Below are 24,170 nucleotides of genomic sequence, written 5' to 3'. Positions count from 1 at the left end.
TTGATCTTTATTATTACTATTATTTGATCACTTACTCTGGGGGAATCTAGAAGTTCAGTACTGAGTAGCCCTATGGAGAGGCCCATTTTGTAAAGAACAGAAGCCTCTTCTAACCTCTACCCACTTACAAGGCCATGAAAACAAAAGCTCAAGTTCACCAGGCAAAAGAGGCTTTCATTTACCTAAGTTTCTGCTTTCATTAAGATTTGGTTTCATAATGCCTTACCATGTTGCCAGTTTTTCAATGCTTTTAAGATGTTTCTTAAATTTTATCCAGAATGTCTAATAATTTTCAGAAAGGTTAGCCTAAACAACCTAGTCTACCTTATTACCAGAAATGAAAATCTATACTTAAAGATCATTTTTCCATTATACTTTTTGGTCATGCCTTATGCTTGCCTGGAATATCTTCTGTAACTATTAAGCTACTATGCATTCTTTAAAATCTCGATTGATGCTACCTCTTCCACTAAGCTATACCTGATGACTTCATCCCTCCATCTTGCTTTAGTTTACTTATTATCTGGACCTATAATCTAAGTGGGAAACTGAATCTTGCTGGGAAAGCATGCCCTCAGATGAACTCACAGTCAATTAAATAGATGAAGGCAAAAATTTTGATGAAAGGAAAACCCATCACATCCAAGAGAGGTTTGGAAGCCACTTTAACACAAACAAAAGTAGTAATATTGTAAGAGGTGTATGTATTCAAAATAGGCTTAGAATATACCAATTCCTAGTGAGAAAGGTTTCAAATTTTACTTTTTATATGTTTTTACTAACTTTTTTTTTTTTTTGAGACAGGGTCTCACTCTGTTGCCCAGGCTGAAGTACAGAGGCAAAATCGCGACTCACTGCAGCCTCAACCACCTGGGCTTAAGTGATTCTCCCACTTCGGCCTCCTGAGTAGCTGGGACCACAGGCACCTGCCATCATGCCCAGTTAATTTTTGTATTATCTGTAGAGGCAGGGTTTCACCATGTTGCCCCAGGCTATAATTTCTTAAAAGTTTATGTAATTATCCATTCAGATAACTAATAAAGTTCTAGGTCTGATCAATATACTGTAGAAATATCACTGTTAGGCCAGGCACGGTGGCTCAAGCCTGTAATCCCAGCACTTTGGGAGGCTGAGACGGGCGGATCACGAGGTCAGGAGATCAAGACCATCCTGGCAAACACGGTGAAACCCCGTCTCTACTAAAAAATACAAAAATCTAGCTGGGCGAGGTGGCGGGTGCCTGTAGTCCCAGCTACTCGGGAGGCTGAGGCAGGAGAATGGTGTAAACCTGGCAGACAGAACTTGCAGTGAGCTGAGATCCGGCCACTGCACTCCAGCCTGGGCGACAGAGCGAGACTCCGTCTCAAAAAAAAAAAAAAAAAAGAAATATCACTGTTAAAATCAGTAGAACTGGCCCGCATCTGCGATGTTAGGTAAAATATGTCCTGTTGCATGAATTCTGTGTTTATCTTGGAGTCTCACACGTGGTGGTCAGGTAAAGAAGCTTCTGATGCAGGCTGGGCACACTGGCTCACACCTGTAACCCCAACACTTTGGGAAGCTGAGGTGGGCAGAGCACTTGAGGCCAGGAGTTTGAGACCAGCCTGGTCAACATGGTAAAACCCCATCTCTACTACAAGTACAAAAATTAGCCAGGCATGGTGGCACACCCCTATAATCACAGCTACACAGGAGGCTGAGGTACGAGACTCACTTGAACTCGGGAGGTGGAGGTTGTAGTGAGCCAAGATTGCACCATTGCACTCCAGCCTGAGCAGCAGAGCAAGACTGACTCAAAAGTTTCTGATGCAGGTGTTTTTAGGAAGTCAGTCAAGTTATCAAAGGGTGCACTGTGGTCAAGGATACAGACGGTAGGGAAGGTTGTATATGGGAATGCTCTATACTTTCTGCTCAATTTGTCTGGGAACCTAAAACTGCTCTAAAAATATAATTTATAAACTTTTAAAAAATTAACCAAATAAAAAATAGGAAAATATACAATTCAAGTGCATACAGTAGGCACCCAATAAAAATGAGTCAAATGGGACTAAAGCTAATTCTTTAGGAAAGAAAAATATTATTACTGTAATGTATTAATTAAATACATTAACATGTATATATTAACATATAGACATATTACTATAACATTGACACTTGTCAAATGGAGTTTAAAACATTCCATGAAACTTGAAATAATCTTCAAGTTTCATGTCAAGTTGAAGTTTTTCAAATTAAATACATTAATAATTTATAGTAGTAAATGTAATTCATTTACATAAGCATAAAGAACTAAAAGTCTCTGAATAATGAGATTTTCTGCAACTGACTTCCGGCATACCTGTATTTTCTAAATTTTCTACAATTACGTTATATATCTTAATCGAAAAATTAAAGCTCAGCATAAAAGTAAAATATTACTATTTTTTCTTAGAACATAAATCTAATCAAAAAGTCAGGCCAGATACAGTGGCTCATACCTATAATTCCACCATTGTGGGAGGCCGAGGCATAAGGATTGCTTGGACCAGGAATTCAAGACCAGCCTGGGCAACATAGCAAGACCCTGTCTCCTAAAAAAAAAAAAAAAATGGATCGGGTGCAGTGGCTCATGCCTGTAATTCCAGCACTTTGGGAGGCCAAGACGGGTGGATCACAAGGTCAAGAGATAGAGACCTTCCTGGCCAACATGGTGAAAACCTGTCTCCGCTAAAAATACAAAAATTAGCTGGGCATGGTAGCACGTGCCTGTAGTCCCAACTACTTGGGAGGCTGAGGCAGGAGAATTGCTTGAACCCCAGAGGCGAAGGTTGCAGTGAGCCAAGATCATACCACGGCACTCCAGCCTGGTGACAGAGCGAGACTCCATCTCAAAAAAAAAAAAAAAAAAACTGTTCAGAAAATAGCCAGGTGTGGTGGCATTCATTTGTGGTCCTAGCTGCTTGGAAGGGTGAGACAGGAAGATCACTTGACCCCACGTGTCCAAGGTTACAGGGAGCTACTACAATTATGCCACTGTACTCCAGCCTGGGTGACAGAGCAAGGCCCTGTGTCTTAAAACAGAAAATCCAAATATTTTTCATTTTTCTCCATAAAATAAAGTTCATTCACTAGAAAGGTTAAATTTTATATTTTGAACAGACAAAAATCACTCAATAAAAAAGAGGTATAAATTCACCTCACAGTGGCATCATAAATTACATACCTTTCTTACCATTCAAATGTTTAATGTCAGTAAAAATTATGTAGTAGTTAAACACATCAAACAAAACTACATTTTTTTTTTTTTTTTTTTTTTACCAGAGGTAAACTGTTTTGACATGCTTGACTTTTGTGTGAAATGGGTATATCATTTAATCTTCTTTCAATCTGGGTGGATACCTCTACCAGTGAATCTAAGTCACAAAACGTCAAGAAAAATGTCGGTATCTCTTAGATACGGCTAAGAATAAGTTATTTTTTCATTTTTTAAGACAGCAGGGTCTGTATAAAGTATATTTAAGAGTAGAACTCACTTTCATTAATGAAAACAAAGTGGGACATTATAATGTAAATTCCATTATGTTCCATTATGAAGGGATGAGGAAGCAAGTGTTGCTAACTCTTGCCTGAATTCTGATACTTTCAAAGGATTTCAAATATGGCTATGGCACATTTCATAGTCAGTCTACATAGTTCCCCATATCTTAATAGATTTTGAGTCACTAGAACAAAATTGTCACAAAAAAACTGAATTATATTTCCACAAAAGAAATCAAGAGTTGGGGGTGGAGGGGTTAAAAATAAGAAGAAATCAAGGGTTTTTGTCAATAGCCAGGCTGAACATATATTAAAACACTACAAGGCATTAAACCTTGATCTAGAAGCACTTTACTTTACAACTTTAACAATGAAAGACTATTGAAAATTAAGTGGAACACCTGATTCCAAATGAACCTACTTAAAATGCATAATGAGGATTCTACTAAAGGAGAATATTTAGGCCAGGTGCCGTGGCTCACGCCTTGTAATCCCAGTACTTTGGGAGGCCGAGGAGGACGGATCACAAGGTCAAGAGATTGAGACCATCCTGGCCAACATGGTGAAACACTGTCTCTACTAAAAATACAAAAATTGGCCGGGCGCGGTGGCTCAAGCCTGTAATCCCAGCACCTTGGGGGGCCGAGACGGGCGGATCACGAGGTCAGGAGATAGAGACCATCCTGGCTAACCCGGTGAAACCCCGTCTCTACTAAAAAATACAAAAAACTAGCCAGGCGAGGTGGCGGGCGCCTGTAGTCCCAGCCACTCAGGAGGCTGAGGCAGGAGAATGGCGTGAACCCGGGAGGCAGAGCTTGCAGTGAGCTGAGATCCGGCCATTGCACCCCAGCCTGGGCAACAGAGTGAGACTCCGTCTCAAAAAAAAAAAGAAAAAAAAAATTAGTTGAGTGTGGTGGTGCACGCCTGTAGTCCCAGCTACTTGAGAGGCTGAGGCAGAAGAACTACTTGAACCCAGGAGGCGGAGGTTGCAGTAAGCCAAGATCATACCACTGCACTCCAGCCTGGAGACAGAGCAAGACAAAGATTCTGTCTCTCAAAAAAAAAAAAAAAAAGAGAATATTTACAATGGCAACTACTGAATAGCAATAATTAAAGCAAGTAATAACAGTGATTCTTTTCAATTATGTGAAGTCTTAATAGTATCATTTCTCTAGAACATAATAGACTAATTATCCACATCTTAATGTATACACACATAAAACTATTCTTAGTAATTGTATAATATAAGAGGTGCAAACAGGTAATATTAGAAATAACAGCAGACTTAGAAAAAATGAATAAGGGAATAAAATATCTAACATTATAAATTACACTGATCTATGATTTTAAATGGTTATACACACACAAAAAAACAGATAAAAATATATACATGCCTCAGCCCTAGATTCTGAAGATAACATAACAGGAAAACCTAATCTTTTTCCTGCTAAAATGAGAAGCAAGACAAATATATCCCTTATTTCCATTACTGTAGAATATTAGTTATAAGATAATATAACTAAATAAAAGAGAACTAGAAGCAGAAGAATGAGAAGAGGAGGGAAGTCCTCATTTTCGGTAGAGGACTTCCTAATGCAGAAGGCAAGCTGAGAGAGCTGCTCAGCCACAACAAAGTGTAGTCTCCAATGCCCACTTCAGACATAGCAAAAGGAAAATGATGGGGAAAAAAAAAAAAGAACCTCCAAGAATACACAGTCAAGAGCAAGAGAGAAGAGTAGCCATGGCAGGTACTGAGTCATATCATAGAACATTTCTTCTCTGAGTATAGAGAAAGTGGGCAATATTTGCCCAATTGGATTTGCAGAGGACAGATACCAAGTGTCCTCTGAGTTCACAGATCATAATATCAAGAAAAACCACAACTGGATCTGATGTATACCACAGATCCCATGTTTCAAGACTGGTGTCATGACTGGATGAGAGTTTTGGAGTTCTTGAGATAGATATGAAGTACATTTTGCATACAGGAGAAATATGAATAATTGTGCCTAGAAAGAAGACTGCGGTAGATTGGATCTTTGGTCCCAATTCTTTACTTGCTTGTAGCAAAACTTGCAACATAATTTTGCAGAAAGGAAAAAAAAGCTGTAGCAAATGTAGAGCAATCAAAGTATGTCAGATATAATAATTGCTCAAGGTTTGTTTCTAAAACTAAGGTCCAAGAATGCTCAGAGTTATCAGAAATATTTTCAGAGGTCTATAAGCTCCATATAGAAATTTTTAAAGTTTGCACTCCTGTTTTTATTAATTTTTAAATTAAGCATATTAGGGAAAACTACCTCGTGACTAGTATCGCTACTCGATTTCAAAGGTCACATTTGGATTGCTTCCAAGGGATTATCAGTGACAGTTCAATTTATAGAGCAATATTTTTCAAATTACAGATCTCTGGATTTACAGATGGATTATTAGGTGTCTGAGAATTTTCAGATGCTCTAGAGCAGTGCCACACAAAGTGTGGTACACAGACCAATAAAGGTCCTTGGCCAGGTTAGTACAAAGATGAAGAGGAAACATCTACAAACTTTAGTAGCAGTTTAAGAGTAATTTTAAGTCTGTTGAATTTAATAATAAAAAATTAATATAAGGACTTACATTTTTAACTTTTTCACTCTTTTAGAACTGCTTTTGCGAAAGCCACCAATATGTATGTATGTATGTATGTATGTATGTATGTATGTATGTACTTACTTACTTCAGACAGAGTCTCACTCTGTTGCCCAGACTGGAGTACAGTGGTGCAATCTTGGCTCACTGCAGTCTCTGCCCCCCAGGTTCAAGCGATTCTCCTGCCTCAGCCTCCTGAGTAGCTGGGACAACAGGTGTACACCACCATGCCCGGATAATTTTTGTATTTTTAGTAGAGACAGGTTTCACCATTTTGGCCAGGCTGGTCTCAACCTCCTAGCCTCAAGTGATCTGCCCACCTCAGGCCATCAATATTTAAACTGTCAAATCCAATATATGCTCCATAACGCTTTTCCTTTTTTTTTTTTTTGAGACAGAAACTCACTCTGTTGCCCAGGCTGGAGTGCAGTGGCACACACTTGACCCACTGCATCATCCACCTCTTGGATTCAAGTGATTCTCTTGCCTTAGCCTCCTGAGTAGCTGGGATTACAGATGCGTACCACCACACTCAGCTAACTTTCGTATTTTCAGTAGAGATAAGGTTACATCATGTTGGCCAGGCTGGTCTCAAACTCCTGACCTCAAATGATCCACCCGCCTTGACCTCCCAAAGTGCTGGGACTACAGCCGTGAACCACCACGCCCGGTCCATAATACTTTTCTTGACTGCCATGTTGAATTTGACACCCCTAACTACTTTTTTCTTTTTTTCTTTTTTCTTTTTTTTGAGACAGAGTCTTACTCTGTCACCCAGGCTGGACTAGAGTGGCATGATCCCGGTTCACTGTAGCCTCAAACTCCTGGGCTCAAGTGAATCTCCCATCTTGGCCTCCCAAAGAGCTAGGATTATAGGCATGAGCCACTGTACCCAGCCAATATCCCTGTACTTTCTGAGACAACCCAGTCACTCCTGGCTCCTCTCTCATTTAAACTTACAAACTCTTCTTCCTCTGTCACTTATTTATTTATTTATTTATTTAAATAACAGAGATGGAATCTCACTGTTTTGCCCAGACTGGTCACAAAACTCTATTTTCTTCTTAAATGATAATGTTCTTCAGGACTTCCTTTTACCTTCTTCTCTTATTATGCTCAATAACTCTCCAATAATTCCCAATATGACAACTCTAAAATCTTTATTTTCAGCACAGACCTCTCCTCTAAACTCCATATATTGAGTATTTCCACCTGAAGGTCCCACAAACACAGAGAAGTCAGCATGCTTACTGGAAAACCTAGTGATCTTGTCTAGCTAACTTTGTGAATGGGAAGACCACATTTTTTTTTTTTTTTTTTGCCCAAAACAAACAAACAAAACACAGGAAATTATTTCAGACTCTTAACACATCTGCACATTATGCTCTAAATCTACACTTAAATACTATCAATTCCACCTGCTTCCAGGGAAATTTAAAGTTTGATGCTAAAAAGGAAAGAATTTAAAAAGTTAATGCATCTTAACAACATTTTCATTTCAGGTCTACTGATAGAAACTATACATTTTTTGCTTTCATACCTAACTTCTGAAAACAAACATGCAAGTGGCTACTACTACTACTAGGCTGCTAATGATTTTGTTTTGTCTTCTTTGGAATCAAAGAACATTACCTTCCTTACACACAAAGCCATTATTAAGTCACAGAAAATCAAGAGCCATTTTCACATTTTGCACATACCAGAGACTTATTAAGTGTGGCTTAAATCATAACGGTTGATGTGTATTGGTCCATCTTACTAAAAACTTATTTAGGATTACAACTAAAATTGCATTAATAAGTTACTAATTTTCTCATTAAATGAATATTCACTGATTCCATTTTTCCAAATCTATGTATAAAAGAAATACTTGCCTTTTAACTGAATAAAACACCTCTAAATTCTATTTTCTTTTTGAAGCAAAACTTTTATTCTGAAAAGGAAGTTTACTCTGAGCTCACTGCAAAACTATCTATTTCAGTCATATTCCAGATATAGCAGGACAAAGGGCAAAAGCAGGAAATGGAGCATCATCAACATCCAAAATAAATTTGGTTTAGAGTAGGGAGGACCCTCAAATCATTATTCAAGACAAATAAGCACTATGCTTGGAAGCAAAAATAACTACAGATGTAAAATCAGTTAAGACATGCGTGAATACAGCTTCATTACTACTGATAAAATAGTAAGAGAATATTGCCCGCTATTATTATATTAATACAAGGGCAAATGGAAGTACTGATACACATATGTCCACACCCACACATCTGCAAAAACTCATAAAGATTACATTTTTATCTCTCTTCCTCTTAAAATACATTTAAATAAAATCTTTTTTCCAAAAAATTTTTACAAATATGTAAAATAGTTACGCTTTTCCATTTGACAGATAAGAAAACTGAGATACAAAGAAACTAGATTAACCTCTTTTAGGTCCTTAAGATCAAACACAGAACTGGGACTAAATATCACCTCTAATACTGTAGCTTCACAAAATTGTTCAGGACAAATTCAATCTCAATAAAATAAAATAAATTTTTTTTAAAACCTAATGACAAAAATGAACCATGGATTTCAATCTACACTGCCACATTTCAAAATGCTGTGCTTTTGAGTCACTTTGTATCTTTTTACTCAGTTAAGGCATTTGATACTTTACACCAGACAGAACAAAAATAGCTTAATCTTATCTAAGACTTTGAGAGGCTCAGTTTCTTTCTTCTACATATTCTGGTGACCAACTAACTGCAGCACTCCCAAAATGCTAAATGTCTAATAGAAATACATCCTTTAGTCTGTTTAAGGGTTGCAGTTGAGATAGGGAATTCGTGATACATGCCTTTTTCTTTTCTTTTTTTTTTTTTCTTTTTGAGACGGAGTCTTCCTCTGTCGCCCAGGCTAGAGTACAGTGGCGAGATCTCGGCACACTGCAACTTCTACCTCCCAGGTTCAAGCGATTCTCCTGTCTCAGCCTCCCAAGTAGCTGGGATCACAGGTGCCCACCACCGTGCCTGGCTAATTTTTCTGTATTTTTAGTAAAGACAGGGTTTCACCATTTTAGTCAGGTTGGTCTCGAACACCTGACCTCATGATCCACCCACCTCGGCCTCCCAAAGTGCTGGGATTACAGGCGTGAGCCACTGTGCCCGGCTGATACATGTCTTTTTCTACACACATATATGAATCCCAAAACATTGTATATAATAATATAGAAAGAAAAATTGTTCTCAGCACCATCTCTCTTACTGTATGCTAAGTGAATATCAAGAAATACAGTGAATAACATAGTGCCTACAACAAATACATAAACTAATTTTTTTTTTTTTTGAAATGGGGTTTCACTCTGTCACCCAGGCTGGAGTGTAGTGGCACGATCTCGGCTCAATGCCATCTCTACTTCCCAGGCTCAAGCAAATCTCCCACGTCAGCCTCCCGAGTAGCTCGGACCACAGGCATGCATCATCATGCCTGGCTAATTTTTTGTAGTTTTGGTAGAGATGGGGTTTCATCAGGTTGGTCTCAAACTCCCAAGCTCAAGTGATCCACTTGCCTCAGCCTCCCAAAGTGCTAGAATTACAAGCATGAGCCACCACGTCTGCCCTGAAATCTTTAGACATTAAAAAAAATACTGGGCCGGGCGCGGTGGCTCAGGTCTGTAATCCTAGCACTTTGGGAGGCTGAGGAGGGTGGATCACCTGAGGTCAGGAGTTCAAGACCAGCCTGGCCAACATGGCGAAACCCTGTCTCTACTAAAAACAAGAGTTCAAGACCAGCCTGGACAACAAGGTGAAACCCCGTCACTACTAAAAATACAAAAATTTAGCAGGGCCTGGTGGCATGCGCCTGTAATCCCAACTACTTGCAAGGCTGAGGCAGAAGAATAGCTTGAACCCAGGAGGTTGGAGGTTGTGGTGAGCCAAGATCAAGCCACTGCACTCCAGCATGGGCCACAGAGTAAGACTCCGTCTCCAAAAAAAAAAAAAGAAAAGAAAAAAAAAAACCTGTATAGTTAAGTACTAGTATTAAAATATTTCTATAGTTAAGAAAAAGACACTCAGACAAGAAGTAGTTAACTACTGAAGTAAAATCCAGATAACAAGATTAAACCTGTTCAAATTAATGTTTAACTTATAAGAGCTATAAGAAATGTGCTGTTAATCAAATCCTTGACCCTGGGTGGGGACAACCATTTGAAGGCAAGAGGAGTTCAGACTACACAATTTGGTTTTTTTCCTTTTCTTTTTTTGAGACTTACTTGTTGCCCAGGCTGGAAGGCAGTGGCGTAATCTCAGCTCACTGCAACCTCTGTCTCCTAAGTTCAAGCAGTTCTCCTGCTTCAGCCTCTCGAGTAGCTGGGATTACAGGTGCATGCCACCATCCCCGGCTAATTTTTGTATTTTTAGTAGAGATGGGGTCTCACCATGCTGGCCAGGATGGTCTCAAACTCCTGATCTCAAATGATCCATCCACCTCAGCCTTCCAAAGTGCTGAGATTACAGGCATGAGCCACTGAGCCTTGATTCAGACAACTTGAATTAATAGTCTTATACACTGGTGAAAGAATCCTTAGACAGCAGGAATGTTGGGTGATTAGAAATCATCCTGCTTGTATTATGTAATAACTACATAAGGTTTACAAAGTAACCTATTAGGAAGAAGACACATGTTTCTAACAATGCAATTAAAGCCTATTCCTAGAAGGAGAAAGTAAAAAGTTAGACCTGAAAAGTCTGGTAACAAACCAAATTGCACAACACAAAGAAATAGTAAGTATGTGAGATGACAGATATGTTAATTAGCCTGATTGGATGATTCCACAATGTGTGCATGTATCAAAACATTACATCGTACTCCATAAATACATACAATTATCATCAATTAAAAATAAAATCAAATAAATTGCCAAGTTTTATACTCAAATTCTTTCAAACATTGGGACTCCATCTGCTAAAAACTGAAACTAGTAATTTATTTTAATTCTACTTAAAGGACTTTAGTCACTAGTATTTAGGCTTACAACTGAACCCAGGCAGAAGACATATATATTCCATTAGCATTCTTTCAGCATTGCTATGACCAAGGAGTATGACCCAAGGGTTATTTCTGAGGTAGTCCTACCTACTAGACCTACTGAACTTTTGTAATGTTCAGGGGCAACTTTTAAAACATGACATAGAAACGCTGTGATGGTAGGTACCTTAATATTGACCTATTGTTAATACACTGTGGAATATCTGGGCCAAGGTTAGCACTGTGGCAAACATGGAGGTCGTAACCTTACTGCCCAGAAGCAGTCCTTCAAAAATCTTCCAAGGTGTCTTCTTTAATCAGGTATGTATACAATGTTTTCTGTAGACATCAAACCAGTCAGGGCAACAAAACAGCAGACACTTTAATAATTAAAAATGAACTTTATATCCTAGAAAAACAATTGATCATCTTGGGAGGATGCTAGTAAATTAACTCATTGTGAAAACTGACAAAGAGAATCAAACATATATGCTGCCTGCCTTCCCTTTAAGGAACTGTAATCAAATGCTGAGACAGTTCTCAATATAAATTACATAGTTTTGCAAAATCCTAATAAAATAACACATATAGGCCACTACACTAATAAATTACTCTAGCCCTCCACACCCAAAACAGAACCCAAATCAATCAAGCCCCTGTTCGGTCAGTTTTCAGATACTAGAAGAGAGGAACAATTAAATAAAATCAAGGGAATTCAATGAGTAAAACATTCAAACTGTAGAAAACTCTGAAGTCAAAATCTGGTTTCCTCAACATATAAATAACAAAGAATAAAAGTATGGTGAAGGGGAGCCTACAGATGAAAATGTTTAGCAGATATTTTCAACAAAATACATGTGTAGTTTGTTTTAAATATTGAGCCAAACAGTGGGAAAATATGAATATTAAGACACTAGTAGGAAAGTTGGAACACTGATCACATATTTGATAATTTTAAAAATTGTGTTGTGATTGTTTTTAAAAGGAGTTATACATATTTAAATATTTATAGATAAGGTCATAAATTGTCTGGGATTTGCTTTAAAATAATTAGGAGATAGGGCAAATTGACAGTTACACATAAACTGTGACTGAATATGAGCTGGTAATAGTCAAAATTGGGTGATAGACACAAAAGAGTTCACTATAACGTCTTCTCTACTTGGTGCATGCTTGAAAAATTCCACAATAAAAGTTTTAAAAACAAAGAACTAGAAAGTTCTACATAACAATCTACAGAGTAAGAACAACAACAAAAAAAAAACTGCTTGTCCCTCAGAGGTCAAAACAAACAAAAATCTGAATAGAGAGTTAGATAAGCATTCTTCCTGTATATACATACACGCACACACGCTTACCCAACAAATGAGAGAAACTGAGACCCAAAGAGGTAAGACTTGTTCAAGGTTACAAAACAAAGCAGCAGCAGAGCCAAAACTAAACTACAATTTCAAGCCCACAAAGAGGTCTAAGAAGCTTTTGAAACTAAGTGATAGAAAATATTTTCATAAGAAGATCTGAGACCTCAAGTGGTCTGAAAGCTCATTAAAAGTGTAGAAAAAAGCCTTAACAGTTTGTCAGGTGGGAAAAAAAGTCAGCTGGTTTGAGAGGCTAAATGCTAGAGTGGGAATAATAAGGCAAAAAGTATAGAGAACAACTGGGTACAGTATTTGGTAGTCATCCTCACTAGAAAGAAAATTTAAATCTATGAGGTATATTTGGTAGCTACCTGATTCAAGGTGTCTGCAGAAGAGAATGTTGTCTACCTTACAAAAAGCTTATTCATGAACCGGTAAAATATAATATCATATTTTTAAATAAATACTCTTCAAAAACAAGTGAAAAAAATTTAAGTCTTATTAAGCACACAAATTATTTAAATCTTAAACCTAAAAATGAGATTTATATTCCTGTCCAAGAAGAGATAGGCTTCAAAATCTGACAGTGAAGGGCCTTCATTATTGAAGATTAACATTTCAAAAGAGAAGGAATGCACATTTATATTAAAAGTCATTAAGAAAAATAAAATTCCGTGTATGCCAATGAACTATCCTATCTGTTTAATAACCTTTAATATTAAATTTAATAGTAAATCTACCTAAAAAGAATATAACCTATTAATGAGACACGTAACCTCATTCACCAATGTCATTTTGAAAACAGCAAAACCTAGTAAATTTGATATATTTTTAAATAAATCATTTTCAAACTACTGGGTATTCATACTAAAAATTAATTTTAATTTTTGGTTAATGTGTTAGTGACTATTTTCAAAAGTGTCTGGTGAATTGGATTCCTTTTTTGTTGGAAGCATCTATTTTTAAAAAGACATTTCTGGTATCAAATTACACAAGACTAAAAACTATTTTAAAAATTCATATTAAGCATTTCAAAGTATATGTCCTTTAGTGATTATAATATATATCAAACCAGGAGGTCAAAGAAAATTCCAGTGTAATCTCTAAATTTAATATGACAGATAAATGAGACCACTGTTAAATAATAACCTGCCTTTTAAGGAGCATGAAAGGATAATGCAGCAACAGAAGCTGTGACTTGAGAACTTCACCACACAGACTTAAATTAACTCAAATAGTACATTATGGGTGTTTCTCTGACCCTTGCCAGTATCTTCAAAGCAGTAATGTACTTCCCTCACTTCAAAAACATGTTTTTAAGGAGTACTCTTCTCAATAACCTAAAATCAAAGCTATCAAGTAAAAATTCACATAAAGACAAGGAGAGGTGGCCGGGCGCGGTGGCTCAAGCCTGTAATCCTAGCACTTTGGGAGGCCGAGACGGGCGGATCACAAGGTCAGCAGATCGAGACCACCCTGGCTAATACGGTGAAACCCCGTCTACTAAAGAATACAAAAAACTAGCCGGGCGACGAGGCGGGCGCCTGTAGTCCCAGCTACTTGGGAGGCAGAGGCAGGAGAATGGCGTAAACCTGGAAGGCGGAGCTTGCAGTGAGCTGAGATCCGGCCACCGCACTCCAGCCTGGGCAACAGAGCCAGACTCCGTCTCAAAAAAAAAAAAAAAAAGAAAAGACAAGGAGAGGAAAGAACATTATTTCTGAGTGACAAAAATATTAAGGAGTAAAAATGGATAAAGTATGCACTTGAGTCAGGTACTACTGTGTTTCTCTGCTACTCACTACTCCTGTAACCCTTGCATCAGTTTTCCCATCTGTAAAGGGGATGATCACAATATTCACCTCATAGTATTGTGGTGAGAGGAAATGAGACAATGCTCAAAGAGTGCTAACTTAGTGACAGTCACACAGTATGCAGTTCAATCAATAACCTTGTGATGCAATTTCAAAGGTTCATTCCAAGAAAAATGCTTAATGCCCTTCTCATAAAAATGTCTCTATCCTACACTCACTTGTGGGAGAAAATGAAAAGCACAAACAAAAATAAAAATATTTTATTTTTCTCTTAAGGGCATAATTTTACTTATATAATTTTAGGATCATTTGGGGATAAGTATCAAATAAAAGCCACACCCTACAGTTTTTAACAGTATGCCAATATTGTATGTATGTTCAAACCTGAAAAAGAGGAAAACAGAAAATCCTTTAAGTGCTTTTAAGTTTGGGGTTATTCGTATGACTAAATACACTATTATCTGTTAAATAAAGTGTTAATACTGCCAGTCACAAATTTTATAATAAATTATTTTAAAACATAATAATAAAAAGGAAAGCAATTACCTTTGTACAATAAAGCATCCAAAGTTCAAAGAGCCTCTCTCTGGATGCCATTCTGGCTTTTCACTCTGGCACTTTAAGTTTTCCTTTAAAAAATTATGTTCAAGACTACAGCATGTTCATTTTATTTTCCAAGTTTTTCAGCCGTTACAGTAAAGCTCATAGCAGTAAGGAAAACAAAAAGAAGTGAAACAAATGGACTGTCCTCTGGTTAAAAACAAAAAGGCAATTTCAGCAGTCACTCCAACATATCTTCATCGGTGGTAGTTGGGCAATTAAATAAATCTGTGAAAGAGAAAAACATCCACAGGTTAGAAAAAGAGGCCATATTAAAAAATCTAGACTTATCAGAAACGAAAGAAGATGTATCTTTTTCACTTTCCACAAACAACCCGCTATACTTTCACATGGACTGATTAGATTTCATAGAAACTTGTGTTTCAGGAAGACATTACAGCTAACACAGTATGTCACATCATAGAATCCTCTAGGGCAGACAGACTGCTAGAGATGGGTACATGTTCATAACCAAAAATGCATCCAGTGAGAATAAGGAACAAGACTTCCTTCCCACTCATACCTTTTCTACAGACACAAGGAAAAGGTCCACATCTCAGACATTTCAAATACTTCAAAGCTCTTAGAATGTTCTTGTTCTGGTCTCCTCTTCAAAGTTGTTGGGGCCAGGCGCGGTGGCTCACGCCTCTAATCCCAGCACGTTGGGAGGCCCAAGTGCGTGGATCACCTGAGGTCAGGAGTTCGAGACCAGCCTGGCCAACATAGTGAAACCCTGTCTCTACTAAAAATACAAAAAATCAGCCGGGCGTGGTGACAGGCACCTGTAATCCCAGCTACTCAGCTGACTGAGGCAGGAGAATTGCTTGAAACCGGGAGGCAGAGATTGCAGTGAGCCGAGATCGCGCCACTGCACTCCAGTCTGGGCGACAGAGCAAGACTCCGTCTCGGGGCGAGGGAAAAAAAAAAGTTGTTGGGACTGTTTGCTGTGTTGCAGGGCAGGGCGTGGGGGCGGGGGAGGAATTCCCAGTTCGTTTGTTCTAACAATCCTCGGAGAGTGGAAGTCCACCCGCCCACCTGACCTCTCCACCTCTCCATCCAAGAGAAGTGGGCACGCACGCACCGGAGAGGAACTTCCCGAAGAAGCGTCCAGGTGTTTGGGGGAATCTTTAAATTTCCTCCTCACATCCCAGACAACCCAAACAGAGGCAAACTTAAGGTGTGCCAAGCTGCCAAGAGAAGCTCTAGAACTGAAGAACGCGGACTCGGCGTCTCCCGACCGCGATCCCAGCCTGCACTACAGTATCGAAACACGCCCGGACAGCCTAGTCCACTCACAGCCGCCCCTCACTCTGCAGACCCTTCACCACCAAGCACCGGGGCCCTCCCATTTCTCGCCATGCCGCCTCCTCTTCCCAACGGCCCGCTCCCCATCACCGCGCTCACATTGGGTGCCGCGCCGCAGCCGCCGCCCAGCCGCCGTCTAACTGCTTCCCTCTCCCCCTTCCCAAGGCGAAGCCCCGTGTCACCCCGCAGCCAGGCAGGCGGGCGGGCGGGACATGGGGGCGGGGCGCGAGGCCGGGAGGAGCCGGGGGCGGGGCTGCCCCCTCGGCTAATCATTTCGGCCGCTGAGGATTTACCCAGCCCTCGGGCGGCAGCTGTTCAATGGTCGCGTAGGCTGGGGATGGGCGGGGTGACATGAAGCCCCGCCCCAGCATACCTGCGCAGCCGCAGTCGACAGGCTCTGGCTGCCCATCCCTTGGCGGGCGCCGGCCGCGGCCCTGGGGCCAGCCTTCCCTCAGCTGGACTAGGAGGAGGGCTGACGTGCTGACGTCTACGCCCCCCGCCCCGCTTTTCGCTGATGGCGTCATTTCCGTCAGTCATCTGAGGGCGTGAGACCCTACTGTGTTAAAGGGGATTTTGTTTTGACTTATTTGTAGAACCGAGATTGGTCCTGGGAATTTACAGTAATGTAAAAAGACAAAACACACACACACACCCCAAGAAAAATATCCTTTTCCTTTTGTGCCTGCTTTCGTCGTCACCGAGTGTCATATCCAAAGGGCTTATTTTACCACCACTAAAGACTTAGAAAGGGTTTTGCTTTTTCAGAAAAGAAGCAAAAGGCGTTTACTAGCTATAGACAACTTTCAGAGAGATTTTGTTTTGTATAAGGACGGAAAAACGCGTAAGATAACTCACCTTTGTTAAACCTAAACATTTCCACAACTTTTTATTGTGAAAGATTTTAAGTATATTCAAAAGTAAACTAGTATTGTGGTAGAATTCTTGGTTTGCCGTCACCCAGCTTAAAAAATGATCAACTAATGTCCCATCTTGTTTCATTTGTAACAAAGATCCACAAATTGCCTGTGAAGAGCCAGAGAGTAGACGAGGCGCAGTGGCTATCGCCTGTAATCCCAGAATTTTGGGAGGTCGAGGCGGGCGAATCCCTTGAACTCAGGAGATCAGCTTGGGCAACAGAATGAGACCCTGTCTCTGCAAAAGAAATTTTAATTAGCTTGGGGTGGTGGTGCACGCCTGTAGTTCCAGCTACTTAGAAACTAAGGTGGGAGAATCGCTTGAGCCTGGGAGTCAAGGCGGCAATGAGCTCCGATGGCGCCACTATACTCCAGCCTGGGCGACAGAGCGACATACTGTCTCAAAAAATAAAAATAAAATTAAAAGAGGCAGACAATAAATATTATAGGCTTTGCAGCCCATTCTGGTTGCAACTTGCTTAACGAAAATCAAAAGAACAATATTTTACTATATGTGAAAATTAGACGAAATTCAAATTCAAGTTTCAGTGTCCTAAAATTTTATTGGAACACAACCATGCCCATTCCTTTAGTATCGTGTATAGCTGCTTTCACTCTACCATGGCAGAATTGAGAGTAGTTGCTTGCAAATTACACCTTCAATTTTTTATCCTGAAATTACATTTTACATTCAGCACTTCTTGGTTGTCCATTAGGCATGTGAAATTCATATATCAAAACTTTGGGGGGAAAATGTACTCTTCCTATGGGATTCCCTATTTTAGTACTTAGCAACTCCATTCTTGCACAAGAACCTAGGAGGTGTGCTTGCCACCTTCCTCATGTACTTCACATCCAATCTAATCTTTTCAGCTATATCTCCAAAATATATCTACCCATCTCTCCACACTTTATTCCTTAAATGGATGGTGGTAACTATTTAAAATAGTAGTAGTAACCACTATCTTTCTTTTCCTTTTTTTTTTTAAATTAGAGGCAGGGGCTTCGTATGTTGCCCAGGCTGATCTCGAACTCCTGAGTTCAAGAGAGCCTCCTGCCTCGGCCTTCTGAAGTGCTGGGACTCCAGGTGTGAGCCATTACACCTGGTCATGGCTACTGTCTTTAAAATGGTTTAAAGCTACAAAATATTTTCTAACTTATTGTAATAGCCTTCCAACGTGTTTCCCTGACTCTGCCCATGACTCTACCCCCAATCTATGGATTATTCTCAACACAGCAAACAGAGCGATCTTTTAACATGGAAGTAAGGTGTCACTTTTCTGCTAAAAAGCTTCCAATGGCTTCCCATTCCACTTTAAAAGGCCTGCAAGGACCTACTTCATTTTCCTCCAACATTTTCCTCTCTGACTTCTCCAAGTATTCTGGCCTTTCTTACCTTACTTGAGACATGACTTCTTTGCTGCTTTTCAAAGGCACAAAGCACACTCCAGCCTTAGGGATTTTCACATGCTATCCCTTCTACCTGGGTGTCTCTTTCCCCAGATGTCTGCACAAAATCTTTTTTTTTTTTTTTTTTTTTTTTTTGAGACGGAGTCTCGCTCTGCCACCCAGGCTGGAGTGCAGTGGCATGATCTCGGCTCACTGCAACCTCCACCTCCCAGGTTCAAGCAATTCTCCTGCTTCAACCTCCCGAGTAGCTGGGATTACAGGTGCCCACCATCACAGCTGGCTAATTTTTGTATTTTTAGTAGAGATGGGGTTTCACCATGTTGGCCAGGCTGGTCTCAAACTCCTGACCTCAGGTGATCCATCTGCCTCAGCCTCCCAAAGCGCTGGGATTGCAGACATGAGCCACTGCGCCTGGGCTGCACAAAATCTTTAAGAACCACCTTATCCAGGCTGGGTGCAATGGTGCACACCTGTAATCCCAGCACTTTGGGAGGCTGAGGCCGGATTGCTTGAGGTCAGGAGTTTGAGATCAGACTGAGCACACCAGTGAGACCCCCCACCTCTATAAAAAAAAATAAGAAAAAAATTAGCCCAGTGTGGTGGTACTTGCCTATAGCCCTACCTACTTGGGAGGCTGAGGCGGGAGGATCACTTGAGACTAGTTCAAGGCTGCAGTGAGCTATGATCATGTCACTGCACTGCAGCCTGGGGAAAAGAGCAAGACCCTGTCTCTAAAAAAGTGAACTAAAATGAAAAGAATCACCTTATCCGTGAAACTTTCCTTGACCCTTCTTGCCAAAATAGCAACCTCTCTTCCTTCTTACTCTCTTTTTCACTGTAGCACTTATCAGCTGATATTAATATATCATTTGTTTGTCCAGTGTGTGTTTCCCCTAATAAAATGTAAGCACCAAGAAAACAGGGACTTTGCTCACTGCTATATCTTCAGGTTCTTGAACAGTTCTGGAACACGCAGTAGGAACTCAATAAATATTTCCAGACTAATATGAATGAAAGAAATTAGCTTTTTCACCATATGCCTCTATATCCCCAATCCATCCAGTTTTTCTATAAACTGTTAATTTACAGCATGTTGGACTCTTCAAAAGACTACCACTATAAAACATAATCAATTTGTAAACTAGAGCAAAAAATGTGTTATCTATAAACAAAAGTTGATAATATTGTACAACTTGCTTCTCAAACTTTCACGTGCATACTAATAACCTGAGGATCTTGTTAAAATGCTGATTTTGGTTCAGTAGGGCTGGGATTCAGTGGGTCAGCAGTCTATCAAGCTCCCAAGTGATTCCAGTGCTTCTAATTCACAACCACACTTTGAAAGTTTCCTACAGTTAATACAGAATGCATTTGGTTTGTTTTGGAGGCAGTACTGATAGATTTGCATGGATTCATCCATCTATTATCATTTTCTTCCCCTTGCATCTGATTGGTGACACAGATTTGAAGAGGTATAATCTGTGGCTGTGACACAAAACCAAACCAATTGCTACATATAGGCATTGAATCTCCAAGCATGATATTATTGCAGTTACAGCTAGAAAGACAGAAATACATTGTCTAAGACGCCACATGACAGTCCCTACCGGGGCTCAAACGATAGCAGTATTTTGCTTTGGTATCTATCATAGAGGCAGTCCTCAGCTTTGCCAGCAAATAGGAAGACTCCAGAGGACTGACCCTCAATAAATACACAAAAAACTAAAACATGTAACCTGTGTGTCCCTTCTTTCTGTCTCATAGGAGGTCTCAAGCTATGCATTGACAAGGAGAAACTCAGGAAACTTGCCCATATTGTCTCTAGGAGTCTACTAGTTGATTCTCTTTGTATGATAATTCAACTAAGGCTGGTACCCATCAAACTTCTGTGAACCAGGATTATCACAGTTTAATATCTTCTTTCCCTTTTCCCTTAGACAAAATACCCAATGGATATTAGTAGAGCATTAAGTAGTTCTTTTTCTGAAGGGTGCAAGTGTTCCCTAAAGCTACAGAGAGTAAGGGGAGATGAGGAGTTATGCTTTTGTTTAGATAATTCTTTCCTTTGTACCACATACAAGGCAATAATTACAACACCTCACTGCATGGGTTTAAGTAAGCTGTCCCTCCTGGACATTCGCTAGTTTCTTAGTTCTCAGTTCTCCTGTGTCTCTTCCCCAAAGTCCTGTCTTTAAGCCATTCCCCTCTATAGTATCCCCATTATACTCACAGAATAAGAAAGGGTGGATCCCAGCCCCTTCTTGAGCCTGGCAAATTCTGCTGCATTTAGGTAACATTTAGGTGTCAGCTAGATGCCAACATTCTTCCTCTGTTGAGGCTTCTGATGGCTCCCAGGAGTGGGGATAAGCTTTGGTTTCATGAGTGAGCCCCTTAACAACATTGAGATGTTTCTCTACCAATGAAACTACAGCTACTTTTTCTCCTAATGTACCTTAAGATAAACACATTTACCACCTTAAGAACATTTTCTTTCATAAGACTATATGACCCAGCAGCTTCTAAAATTGCCTGTCCTTTTATGTTAAAAGTATTTATCTGGTCTGATTTTCATGAAAAAGGCCTCCACATTAATTTAAATGGTCTTGCACTCAAATAGCGTCTCAGTTTATGTCAGAGCTATGAGTTTCAGTTCATCTCACCAGATACAACCTTAGAATGCCACTAAATTTATTAACAATGAAAAAATATACCTGCCAGCTGGGCATGGTGGTTTATGCCTGTAATTCCAGCACTTTGGGAGGCCGAGGCAGGTGGATCACTTGAGGACAGGAGTTCAAGACCAGCTTCATCAACATGGCGAAACTCCATCTCTACTAAAAATACAAAAGTTAGCCGGGCATGGTGGTGCATGCCTGTAATAGCCAGCTACTCGGGAGGCTAAGGCATGAGAAATGCTTGAACCCAGAAGGCAGAGGTTGCAGTGAGTTAAGAACTTGCCACTGCACTCCAGCCTGGTGACACAGCAAGACTCTTTTAAACAAAAACAAAAACAAAAAAAACCTGGCAAGGCAATTGAACTATTTATATCTCTTGGTCAGGGCATTATCTCCCCATAGAAAAAAATGTGTAAGGAAGTAAATTATATTCTCAGGGTTGCTTTTTCATCATGAGTCAAGTAAAACTAACTGGATTAATGTGAAGGTAGTATCATCTTTTATAATAGCCTGCATGCAGCCATTTCCACTATGTGCAACCTGCCAATCGAAGCAGATACTTGGTTTGGTTGTGCTAGATAAAGTGTTTTCCCTTGGGCAGATCTGGAGACATATGGTCAAGTTTTTGTTCTTTGACATTCCTTTCCTAAATCCCATTGAAGCTCTCTCTCTTCTATCTACACTTTTTTAGTTAGCCTGTCTATATGCATTCAGATTTTCTGATCTTTTCTTAAAAACACCTTTGGTTTTGTTGATTATCTTTATTAATTTCCTATTTCAATTTAATTTATTTCTGCTCTAATTTTTGTTATTTCTTTTCTTCTGCTTACTTTGGATTCAATTTGCTCTTCTATTTCTTGTTTCCTACAGTAAAAGCTTACTGACTTTAGATCTTTTTTTTTTTTTTCTAATATTCAGTGCTACAAAATTCCCTCTGTTTTGGCTACATCCCTCGAACTTTCATCAGTTGTATTTTCATTTATTTTAAAATATATTAAAATTTCTCTTGAGGTTTCTTATTTGACCCAGTATTATTTAAAAGTGTGTTGTGTCAGCTGGATGCAGTGGCTCACAGCTGTAATCCCAGCACTTTGGGAGGCTGAGGCGGGCAGATCACGAGGTCAGGAGTTCAAGACCAGTCTGGCCAACATAGTGAAACCCTGTATGTACTAAAAATACAAAAAGTTATCCAGTGTGGTTGTGTGCGCCTGTAATCCCAGCTACTCGGGAGGCTGAGGCAGGAGACTCTTGTGAACCCAGGAGGTGGAGGTTGCAGTGAGCCGAGTTCGCACCATTATACTCCAACCCAGGTGACAGTGAGAGACTCCATCTAAAAAAATAAAAATAAAATAAAAGTGTGTTGTGTAATCTCCCAAGTATTTTGGGATTTTCCAGCTATCTTTCTGTTATGGATTTTTAGCTTAATTCTATTGAAGTCTGAGAGCAGACATTATATGATATGTATTCTTCTAAATTTGTTAAGATATGTGTTATGGGCTGGGCGCGGGCTCACGCCTGTAATTCCAGCATTTTGGGAGGCCGAGGCAGGTGGATCACCTGATGTCAGGAGTTCGAGACCAGCCTGGCCAACATGGTGAAACCCCATCTGTACTAAAAATACAAAAAATTAGCTGGGCATGGTGGCAGGTGCCTGTAATCCCAGCTACTCGGAGGCTAAGGCAGGAGAATCACTTAAACCCGGCAGGTGAAGGTTGCAATGAGCCGAGGTCGCATGCCATTGCACTCCAGCCTGGGCAAGAAGAACAAAATTCTTGCCTTAAAAAAAAAAAAAAGATGTGTATTATGGCCCACAATGTGGTCTAGCTTGGTGAATAGTCCTTGTGAGCTTGAGAAGAATGTGTATTCTGCTGTTATTGGATAAGCAGTCGACAGATGTTGATGTTACTGTTCAGTTCAGCTATGTCCTTATGTCTGCTTGATGGATCTGTTTATATAATAAGGGGTACTTAAGTCTCCAACTATAATAGTGGATTCATCTATTTCTCGTTGGAGTTCTATCAGTTTTTGCCTCACATATTTTGATACTCTGTTGTTAGGGAAATAGGGAAATATGTGTTAAGGATTGTTATGTCTTTTTGGAGAAATGACCCCTTTATCATTATGTAATGGTCCTCTTTATCACTGATAACTTTCCTTGTTCTGAAGTCTGCTTTACTTCCTCTTTCTTTTGACTATTATTAACATGGTATGTTTTTCTTTACCCATTTACTTTTGATCTATATGTGTTTTTATATTTAAAGTGGGTTTCTTGTAGATAATATATAATTGGGTCTTGTTTTTTGATCCACTGTGTCTTTTAAATGACATATTTAGACCATTAACATATAAAGTGGTTATTGACATAGGATTAATATATACCATATTCATTACTGTTTTCTATACATTGTACTTATTATTTGTTCCTATTTTTGTCTTTCACTCTTTTTCTGCCTTTTACATATATATATATATTTGAGACATGGTCTTTGTTGCCTAGGCTGGAGTGCAGTGGCATGATCATGGCTCATTGCAGCCTCAAACTCCTTGGCTTGAGTGATCCACCCACCTCCACTTCCCAGGTAGTTGGCGCTACAGGCACACTCCACCATGCCCAGTTATCTTTTGTATTTTTTGTAGATACAGGGTCTTGCTGTGTTGCTCAGGCTGGTCCTGAACTCCTGGACCCTCCCACCTTGGCCTTCCAAAGTGGTGGGATTATAGGCGTGAGCCATGGCACTCGGTCAGTGCCTTTTAAAATGTTAATCATTTAATATGATGCCATTTCCTCTACTTTTGTAGCATTTTTTTTTTTTTTTTTTTTTTTGAGACGTAGTTTCGCTCTTGTCACCCAGGCTGGAGTGCAAAGGCACGATCTTGGCTCACTGCAACCTCTGCCTCCCAGGTTCAAGCAATTCTCCTGTCTCAGCCTCCCAGGTAGCTGGG

The 24,170-nt window shown here is 39.7% G+C and overlaps 1 protein-coding gene across 2 annotated transcripts in view; it reads right to left on the bottom strand.

Moving 5' to 3' along the window:
* NBEAL1 (neurobeachin like 1) overlaps positions 1–21,255 on the bottom strand; it is a 220,591-nt gene extending 199,336 nt beyond the window's left edge. Inside the window, exons 1-3 of one of the 2 annotated variants that reach the window (XM_026454600.1) lie at positions 20,783–21,255; positions 17,084–17,380; positions 14,870–15,151 (exon numbers count right to left, since the gene is read on the bottom strand). In XM_026454600.1, coding sequence (XP_026310385.1) covers positions 14,870–14,920 — 51 coding nt within the window. In that variant the 5' untranslated portion in view covers positions 14,921–15,151; positions 17,084–17,380; positions 20,783–21,255. Of the gene's footprint in view, positions 1–14,869; positions 15,152–16,327; positions 16,432–17,083; positions 17,381–20,782 lie in introns of those variants that run through there. The other variant, XM_026454601.1, reaches the window with a different exon arrangement.
* Positions 21,256–24,170: the final 2,915 nt, after the last annotated feature.

The sequence above is a fragment of the Piliocolobus tephrosceles genome, chromosome 11 (genome assembly GCF_002776525.5).
Source record: "Piliocolobus tephrosceles isolate RC106 chromosome 11, ASM277652v3, whole genome shotgun sequence".
NCBI lineage: Eukaryota > Metazoa > Chordata > Mammalia > Primates > Cercopithecidae > Piliocolobus > Piliocolobus tephrosceles.
Note: the sequence above shows the minus strand (reverse complement) of the source record. Positions and strands in the feature narration are given on the sequence as shown.